At 50.8% G+C, this 9,998-nt stretch overlaps 1 protein-coding gene across 1 annotated transcript; it reads left to right on the top strand.

The window, feature by feature from the left end:
- Nucleotides 1–343: 343 nt before the first annotated feature.
- Nucleotides 344–9,736, top strand: SPINK4 (serine peptidase inhibitor Kazal type 4). Its single transcript, XM_047755415.1, has 4 exons — nt 344–429; nt 6,126–6,166; nt 7,761–7,873; nt 9,594–9,736. The coding sequence occupies exons 1-4, from the start codon at nt 369–371 to the stop codon at nt 9,637–9,639; spliced, it is 261 nt and encodes an 86-aa protein (XP_047611371.1). The 5' UTR covers nt 344–368; the 3' UTR covers nt 9,640–9,736.
- The last annotated feature ends 262 nt before the right edge of the window (nt 9,737–9,998 follow it).

The following is a 9,998-nucleotide window of genomic DNA, read 5'->3' as shown; positions in this document are numbered from 1 at the left end:
ATGGTTCCTAGTCGGATTCATTAACCACTGAGCCACAACGGGAACTCCTGAATCAGTCTTTCTATCTTTTCCTCTATTTCAATTTTCCTCTCCCTCTTGTTGCAGCCCTCAGGCTGGAGTCAGCTTTGCAAGTTGGCCAAACTTTCTTACTTCCAAAGTCTCCTGGCCATGGCCCCAACCCCAGGCCATCATGAGTAAAGAGCAAACCCTTTTTATATGCCAGGGTGCAAATATTACCTCTGGGGACACTTCCACCTTCTCCATCTGGCCTCAGATAAGATAAGGCTGGGGATCAGCACTATAAAGAGGCCCCATAAGGCCCTGGCCCTGGCCCCAGCCAGCTCCCGCCACGCCAGCCCGGGATCAGCATGGCTGTCCGCCTGTGGGTGGTCGCCCTGGCCTTGGCTGCCCTCTTCATTGTGGACAGAGGTGAGTAGGCACAGCCTGGATTCTCTGTGGCTTGGTGTTGGTAGGTGAGCTTCAGGTAGGGGCAGAGGCAGGGGCTGGAGCACCCTGTGAGGCCTTGGTTTCCTGCATATACCTTCTTTCTGCTCTGTGGGCTAAGAGAAAAGAAACCTGCGGAGTTTCTGTTGTGGCTCAACCAAAATGAATGTGACTAGTATCGCGAGGACACAGGTTCATCTCTGGCCTCACTCAGTGGGTTGAGAATCCGGTGTTGCCATGAGCTATGGTGTAGTTCACAGACACGACTGGGATCTGGCATTGCTGTGGCTTGGCGTAGGCCAGCATTTACAGCTCTGATTTGATCCCTAGCCTGGGAACTTCCATATGCTGCAGGTGTAACCCTAGAAAAAAAAAAAGAAAGAAAAAAATACACCTGCATTCAAATCCTAACTCTGGCCCCAAATTACAAAAGTCCTGTCCCATCTTTGGGATCTCTGTTTCTCCAGCTATAAAGCAGAAGTTTGTTTCAGTTCAAAGCTGCATTGTGAAACTACTGGGCTAGAGATCAGGGAGGCAGAATGGAGAAGGTGGTGGTGCTGAAGGAAGCCCAGCCTGGGTCCTCTGAGCTCCCATATGCTCTGATAGGCTGTGGTTGTGGGGCTGAGAACAGCCAAGTGAGCACAAGAGAGCCCTCACCCTGGGCTGGACACATGCAGCTGGAGTAGGCCAGGGGATCTGGGCACCTCTGCAGTCTCACCCTTGCTGTGCATCAGGCACTGCTGTGGGCTCTTAAAGCAAATCAGTTAGCAAGCCAGAAAAGAAATGCCCTGATGGATCTAATAAGATTATATTACTATTATTTTTGCTTTTTAGGGCCGCACCTGCGGCATATTGAAGTTCCAGGGCTAGGGGTCGATTGGAGCTGCAGCTGCCAGCCTAGACCACAGCCACAGCAACGCCAGATCCTTAACCCACTGAGCGAGGCCAGGGATCTTAGCAAGGCCAGGGATCGAGCCCCCATCCTCGTGGATACTAGTTGGGTTCTTAACCCACTGAGCCACAACAGGTACTCCCTTTTCTCTCTCTCTCTTACTTACGACTTACACCCCACCCATCTCCTTTTTTTCCTGATGGATCTTAAAGGCAAGGAGGAAGGGGAATTGGCAATAAAGGAGACAGGCACAATGTGCTTTAAACAGTATGTCAGAAGGTGATAAAGCCTGAGGGGAAAATATTGGGCAAGGTGATGGAATCAAGAGAGTGCTGCAATGTTAAATCAGGGGAGTTCTCTCTGAGATGCTGATGTTTGAGCAAAGATTGAAGGAGGCAGAGAAGTGAACATGGGGCTACGTGAGAGAAGACGGTTCCAGACCGAGGGGAACAGGCAGTGCAGAGGCCCTCAGGTAGGAGCATGCCTGGAATGTTTGAGGTACAGCTAGGAGGCCAGTGGGGCTAGAAGGGAGTGAGGGGCAGGGTGATAGGAAAGAGATGATACAGGCAACCGGGAACTATACTAGGTAAGGCCTTGAAGGCCGATGTGGGAATTTGGCTTTTCCTTGAGTGAAGTGGGAGGCACTGCAAGGTTATGAGCAGAGGTCTGTGTAAAAGGATTGTTCTGGTTGCTGTGTGGAGAACAGACTAAAAGAGGAAGCAGGGAGACGACTTACACCCCACCTATCATCAAGCTGTTGATCTCAGAGAGGCAGCAGTGAGTGATGGCTTGGAGCGAGATCTTAATTTTCTGCTTGGGAATTGAACCTGGGCAGCCTGGTTGAACAACAGGAATCCTAGTCACTAGACCAGTTAGAGGCTAGAAGCGGAATTGCCCTGATTCTTGCTCCCTGTTGAAAGCAAGAATGTTTCACGGAGGCAAAGATTGTGAAAATAGTCCATTGTTAGAGTCACAGTACCACATGTGGGAGAGCACACAGAGAAGTGGTTTAAGTCAGAAGCAAAGAAGTAATACACGCCCTAAAGAGGAGTGTGAGTGAGTGTGTCTCACTGGGTGAGGAGTGTTCCAGTGAGGCAATTTATGTATTTATTTAGGGCCGCACCCTCAGCATATGGAGGTTACCAGGCTAGGGATCCAATTGGAGTTGCAGCTGCCAGCCTACACCACAGCCACAGCAACATCAGATCTGAGCCGCATCTGTGACCTACACCACAGCTCAGGACAACGCTGGATCATTAACCCACTGATGGAGGCCAGGGATTGAAACCTGTACCCTCATGGATACTAGCCAGATTCATTTCCGCTGAACCATGACGGAAACACCCAGGGAGGTGATTTAAATCACTTATATTGCCTGGTTCTTCCTGGTCTTTGTTTGCCTTTAGCCAATTATCTTGTTTTGTTTCTCACAACCTGACTGGACACAAGTCCCTCCCCACTATGCTCACGCATATTTTGGCCAAGATGGATTCCACAGCAAAGGGTGCCAGGACAGTATCAGGACTTATTATGGCCTGGAGCCCCATCCCTTTTTGACCCCTAGGAGTCCCATTGCACATGTGTAATTGGGGAGGTCTCTTTAACCCCAGGAGTAAGATTGAAGTGGTCATCTTATCTTTCTACTCAAGCAGAGCTCAGCTCCTGCAATTAACTTTTTCCTTGAAGTGTCAAAGAGAAACAAGGCTCAATTTACTCAGCCTTAAAGTCCCAGGTGTTCTCAGCCCAGGGGCCCATGTACCTCATACCTCAATGTCACAGGGCAAGGCCCAGCAGGGCCCCAAGGACACTGACTTCACGGCCAGTCCCACACCCCTTCCTCCTTTCTGGGAACTTAGACTTAGGCGTTGGGACAATAGAGAATGGGTCTGGGGGCTCTGGCCTGGCACAGACAGCTTACCACCAGCCTGGCATCCAGTCCCTGAGCAGTTCTCTGGTTGGAACATGGAGGAGGACCGCCCTGAAGAGAGTCCTTTTGCTCATTTCAGATTCCTGCCTGGGTTGAGTGAGGAAGGGGCACCTTGGGCCAAGGTCAAGAGGGCAGCCTGAGTGTTAATGTTACTTCTTCCCACATGACCTAGGAAGAAACTCTGACACCACAGGGTTCAGAATTTCTCCTCCTCCCATGCACATTCATAGTCAAACCCTGAATACTCACTGTGGGGGAGGAGGGCATTTCGACATGGGGCAGAGACAAAGGAGCCCCAAGGCGTGCAGGTCCATAGGGAGGCAAGAGTGACCCAGTGATGGGAGAGCACAGGGTCTGGCTATTTGTGGCCTCCGAAATTTATATGTTGAAATTCTAACTCCCAAGGTGATGGTATTGGGAGGTAGGGCCTCAGGGGCCTTGTTTATAAGGGCACTAATCCCATTCATGAGGGACCAGACCTCATGGGCGCAGCTCTAGGAAAAGAAAAAAAAGGAGGGATTCAATGGTCATTATAGGGAGCCCTGAAAGGGCTATATATAGTCTTTTCAGGGCTGTACTCTTGGCATATGGAGGTTCCCAGGCTAGGGGTCGGACAGGAGCTGTAGCTGCTGGCCTACACCACAGCCATAGCAATGTGGAATCAGCCGAGTCTGCGATGGATGCCACAGCTCGAAGCAATGCCGGATCCTTAACCCACTGAGCGAGGCCAGGCATCAAACCTGTGTCCTCATGGATATTAGATTTGTTTCTGCTGAGCCACAAAGGAACTCCAGGACTTTATATTTTTTTAAGTGCTTCCCTGCTCCAATAATTATATTCCATTAAATGCACAAATCCTATCACTCAGTGAATCCCATTCAAAAAGTTCTGACGATGTATATACTTGTGAACCCAGACCCCTCTCAAGACACAGAACATTTCTATCACTCCAGAAATTGTCCTCATGCCAGTCAATCCCTGCCCCTACCCCCACCCCTCAGAGACAACCATGGCTCTGACTTTTTTCCACCCTGGGTTAGTCTTCCTGCTCTAGAATGTCAAACAGATGAAACCACACAGCATGCAGTCATTTGGGTCTGGCTTCTTGGGCTCAACATGTTTTTGCAATTCAGCCATGCTGTGGCATTTATCAGTTACTTGCTCATTTTTATTGCTGAGTTTTATTGCATTGTACGTGTGTGTCACAGTTATCCATTCACCCACTGAAGGACGTTTAGATAATTTCCATTTGGGGTATTTATGACATGGAAGGGTTTTGAGCAGCATGGCGACAAGGGTAGATTTAAGTGTTGACACTTAAACAGTGCATCAGAGGACAGGCTTGGTTCCCCTCTTCCTTTCTACCTTGGAAATCTCTTAAAATAGCATCTCCAGGAAACACTAAAATCTCAGTGCATAGCCCACCTCAAGGGATGGAGAGCTTCCCACTTCTGGAGACAGTCTCCTTCCCTAAGGCATTGCTCCCACTGAGAGAAAATTCTGGAACTCACGCCTGCCTCTTTGCAGCCTCTTCACACAGATGGGCTCTGCCTTGGGAGGCTGAGAAGAGCTCATCTCTCCCTTGCCCCCAGGACAGCCCTTCAGAGACTTCAGGAAGCAGCCTCCCCTTCTCCAATTTACATCAGACCTTTCCTTCCACCTGTGGCATTAGATATGGCGCCCAGTCTCTCATCTACCTGTCGTGGTCGCCGGTCACATCACAGTTTGCTTTTGTCCTGTAAGCAGTTCATCCAGACCTCAAGGGGCCATGGGTCCCAACTATGTGTGTGGAAGGAGCGGGCTGTGAAGGGACAGACCCGTGTGCAAATGCCAGCTCTGCCCTTAACAAACTGTGTTGCTTTACCTCTGAGACTCTTTAATAAGCTGGTCAAATGTGCTGGGAAACAGACGTGAGATCTGCATGTGATTTGTTAGGGCATGCTCATCGGGTAACACCTGTGAGGGACGAGGGACGTTGACTGTGATACAGTGGATCAGGGGTGGCCCTTCAGCACTGTTCTGAATAGAGATGAGGAGTTCAGGCCTTTTATCCACATCATCCTGATGGTGGATGTGGGCTGTTCCTTGGTAGGAAGTGTGACCTCCAGCAAGGCAGCTCCATTCCCTGGAAGGTAATTCCTAGGACAAGACTTGCTGTGAGCAGCCAATTCTCCTTGCAGCTGGGGAAATGAGTGCCTCAGTCCTGTGGGTGGTATCTCGGTCACAGACCTTAACACCCACTACTGCTTCCTCTCCTCCCCGTTATACAGGAGTGAGAAAGCTGTGATAGTAGTCAAGGTCATGTATTGTCAAGGCCTGGTACACAGAAAATTAATTATTTTCATTATTATTATATGGAACATAACAATGCCAGTGAGACCTAATAAGGAACAGGCTGGCTTTTTTTTTTTTTTTTTTTTTTTTAGGGCCACACCCGTGGCATATGGAGGTTCCCAGGCTAGGGGTCAAATTGGAGCTGCAGCTGCCGGCCTACACCACAGCCACAGCAATGCAGGACCTGAGTTGCGTCTGTAACATACACCACAGTTCATGGCAACGCCAGATCCTTAACCCACTGAGCAAGGCAGGGATTGAACCCTAGTCTTCATAGATCCTAGTCAGGTTCATTACCACTGAGAGACAATGGGAACTCCTCAGGCTGGACTTTATAATTCTAGACTTTCTGTCTCAGTTCTGATAATACGAAGTCACATGAGCTTTCTGGGAGCCCCTGTCTGGTGACTCAATACCTTTCCTTGAGGAATTCCAGACTGGGGAGTAGCTGGGGAGAAGCAGTCCTCAGACCCCTAAACCTGGGGGTTCAGAATCAATATAACCTAACTTTGCTTCTTTGCCTTTCAGAAGTGCCAGTGTTGGCAGAAAAGCGTGTTTTCTCAAGAATGGTAAGGCAGCTGCTTGCAATCCTGGCCCAGAGTCTGCTACTGCAGCCTTCCCTCTGCAGCCTTCCCCCTGCAGCCAGAGCCTTCTCTTCTATGCCGGGAAACCAGCGTTTTTCCTTTTACACATTCTGCTCATACACCTTCAATGGCTCCACAGTGGCCAGAGTGGCTTCCTGGGTCTGCATACTCCCCAGGCCAGCCCTTCCAGGATGAGCAGGCCCAGCCCCCTCACCAAGGTTTACACAGCTAATCAGAGCAGAATGCAGGTCTCTAGGGCCTGGAGCCTTTACGGCTACATGGCACTGCCTGCCTCACCCTATCCCCACCCCAGTCCCCGCTCCCAATCCTGACCCAGGTCTTATTTTATTTATTTATTATTATTATTTTTTAAATGTCTTTGAGGGCCGCACCCGCAGCATATGGAGGTTCCCAGGCTAGGGGTCCAATTGGAGATACAGCTGCCGGCCTACACCATAGCCACACCAATGCCAGATCCAAGCTGCGTCTGCGACCTACACCACAGGTCACAGCAACGCCAGGTCCTTAACCCACTGAGCAAGTACAGGGATCAAACCTGCATCCTCATGGATACTAGACAGATTCATTTCTGCTGAGCCATGACAGGAACCCCCCTGACCCAGTTCTGATGCTGACCTCAGGGCTGGCCTGAAATCCAGACAGAGCCTCAATTTAAGTACCATTTCCCCAGCCTTCTCGTCCCAGGATCCTGATAGGTCATGCAGGACAGAGTGAGCTCAGGAGACCCCAGGGAGCAGGGTCTCCAAGAATGATGGCTGGTTCTCTCTCCTGGCATTCTCCTGGCTGCTCAATCAGTAGCAGAGGTTCTTTTTTTTTTTTTTTTTTTTTTTTTGCTTTTTAGGGCTGAACCCTTGGCATATGGCCAGGGATCAAACCCGCAACTTCATGGTTCCTACTCAGATTCGTTTCCACTGTGCCACGACGGGAACTCCAGCTGCAGAGGGTCTAGTTAGATGCTGTGAGGGCTGTGTAAGCCCATAAAGACAGGCACACACCTGGATGTCTGCATACTTGGACTCAGCAGATCCCCTACACACTTAGGCACATGACCACAGCCAGAGCCATACACACAGTCATGCACACTCACACACAGACACACACACGCATAAGCAAACATGACAGGGGGCCCTGAGTGGTTGGTTTCGTGATCTTTGGACCCACACTGGGGCCTTCTTGAGTTTGGCTCCTCCCTAGAGCCCCCCTGGCTCCAAGCAGAACCCCTGGGTCCTTCCCCTCCGCCTTCTCATCCTTGAGTGCCCTCCCCCACTTCCTTTCTTTTTTTTTTTTTTTTCTTTTTGCCATTTCTTGGGCCGCTCCCACGGCATATGGAGGTTCCCAGGCTAGGGGTCTAATTGGAGCTGTAGCCGCCGGCCTACGCCAGAGCCACAGCAACGCGGGATCCGAGCCTCGTCTGCAACCTACACCACAGCTCACGGCAACGCTGGATCCTTAACCCACTGAGCAAGGGCAGGGACTGAACCCGCAACCTCATGGTTCCTAGTCGGATTCGTTAACCACTGCGCCACGACGGGAACTCCCCACTTCCTTTCTTCCACAGCCCATCTGTGAGCACATGGCGGAGTCCCCACACTGCTCCCGGATATATGACCCAGTCTGTGGCACTGATGGGGTCACATACGAGAGTGAATGCAAGCTCTGCCTGGCTCGGATGTAAGTCCACCCCCCACACACACCTTCCTCTTGGCTTGCTTGGGTGGGCCCCATCTGTGGTCCATACGGATCTGAAAGGAACAGGACTTGACCTGCTTCTTCCTTCACTCACACTTGGCCTGGGAAGAGGCCCCCAACACATTTGCCTGTAACAGCATGAGCACATGTATAATTCAAAAGAAGGCACATGGTTCCAAACAGAAAGCTCACTGGTAGGGGGTTGGGGTGGGGCCAGGAAGCCTGGGCTCTTTTCCTTGTTCTGCCCCAGACTCACTAGTGACCTCATTTGTTCATTTAATCCTCCAGCCAACAATTATTTATTGAACACCTACTATGTGCCAGGCACTGGGGATACAATAGGGCATAAGCTAGACATACTGGCCTACCGGCAAACTGTCAGGCTAAGGAGAAGCCAAGCTAAAAGTCAGTTGGCTGCAGCACAGAATGCTATAGGCTCTAGTGGGAATGCATAGGGTCCTGTGGGTGTCACACAAAGACAAGGGCAGGGAAGACTTCCCAGAGGAGGTGACACCTTAATTCAGCCCTGAGGGATGGGTAGAAATTAGGTAGGAAGAGGAGGGAAGGTTGTTCTAAGTAGAGGAATGAGTTTGGAAAGATCTAGAATGGAAAGAAAGTTTATATTTGAGGAAATATAAGAAGCTGGATATGCTGGAGTATGAAGTTTAAAGGAGAATGGGGGAGAAGCAAGAAATGTGTCTTGAGGCATTCCCATTGTGGATCAGCGGGTTAAGACCCCAACATTAGTGTTGGTGAGGATGCAGGTTTAGATCCCAGGGATCGCTCACTGGATTAAGAATCCTGCATTGCTGCAAGCTGTGGCATAGGTCACAGATGCAGCTTGAATCCTGGGTTGCTGCAGCTGTGGTGCAGGCTGGCAGCTGTAGCTCTGATTCGACCCTTAGCCTGGGAACTTCCATATGCGACTGGTGCAGCCCTAAAAAGAACAAAAAGAAAAAAGACATGAGTCTAGAGTGAGCAGGGCCAGAATATGTCCTTGGTACATCAGATCTCTATATGGTCCCACTTCTTCACTAAGACTTGGATCTGGTCAGAGCTAAGTGAGATCATGGAAGAGAAGAAAGTCTTTGGAAGCTGCAACACTCTAGACAGAGGACAGGAGAGCAGCAGGACACTGCCCTCACTTAGAAAAACAGCATGATGAAGACTCAAGGTTACAATCGGAGTAAAACTGACAGGATATAAGGTTGGGTGTGGGGGTGAGGGGGCAGGAGGCAAAAGCAACGTGCTGGTTTCTAACCTGTAGGCTTGGGTGGCTTGTGGTACCAAGTGGGGAGACCTGGGGGTGGTAGCAGGTTTGTGGGGCAATGCTGTTTGTGGACAGTTGCCTCTCTGGGACATCCCTGCGGAGATAAACAATGGAAAATGGCAGGAATAGTCCTAGAGTTCAAGAGAAAGGTCCAGGCCAGAGGCAGACTTGCAGCCATCAGCGTACAGAGGTGGCTGAAATCCCAGGAAGCTGAAACCTCCCGGGGGGAGGGTATACAGAGGAAAAGCTGGGGAAGGATATGTCCGGGGAGTCTGGGGACCTGCCCTGCACTGTACACGGGGTGGGGGTGGGGTGGGGGTCGGGGGGTGGGCAGAGTTGAGGAAGGGCTGTGGATGGACTGGGCTGGGGCTCCTGAAGGGCTTGTGACAGTTCCTGAGGAGGTGGCCTCATGCTCGTCTGCTGTGATCCTAGAGAAAACAAACAGGACATCCAGATCGTGAAGGATGGCGAATGCTGACTCCACAGGAGCCCCTTAAGCCATGAAGCTTCAGGCTGGAGGACAGCTCTGGGAGTGGAGAAGATGTGACATTAAATAAAAGATCCAGCACAACCCAGCCAAGCGAGTCAGTGTCTTTTAGGACTTGGGGAGGTGGCTGGGTTGAGGGGAATTTTGCCCTTTCCTCCCTAGTCTGAGTCTAATGTCCTCTCCATCACTCTGGTGTTCCTCACACATTCCCCTAGAGGTCCCAGGTAGCTTCTGTCTTTTGAAGGGGACAGGACTCTGAGAGGCCAGCCCCTGTCCCCACAACTCTGCCCCATGCTCCTGTGTGCCCCAGCCTGGCCTGTCACTGAGGTCAAGAACCCAAGTGAGGGAGT

The sequence above is a fragment of the Phacochoerus africanus genome, chromosome 12 (genome assembly GCF_016906955.1).
Source record: "Phacochoerus africanus isolate WHEZ1 chromosome 12, ROS_Pafr_v1, whole genome shotgun sequence".
Classification (NCBI taxonomy): domain Eukaryota; kingdom Metazoa; phylum Chordata; class Mammalia; order Artiodactyla; family Suidae; genus Phacochoerus; species Phacochoerus africanus.
The sequence above is the reverse complement of the archived record's forward strand: the minus strand, read 5'-3'. Positions and strand labels throughout refer to the sequence as shown.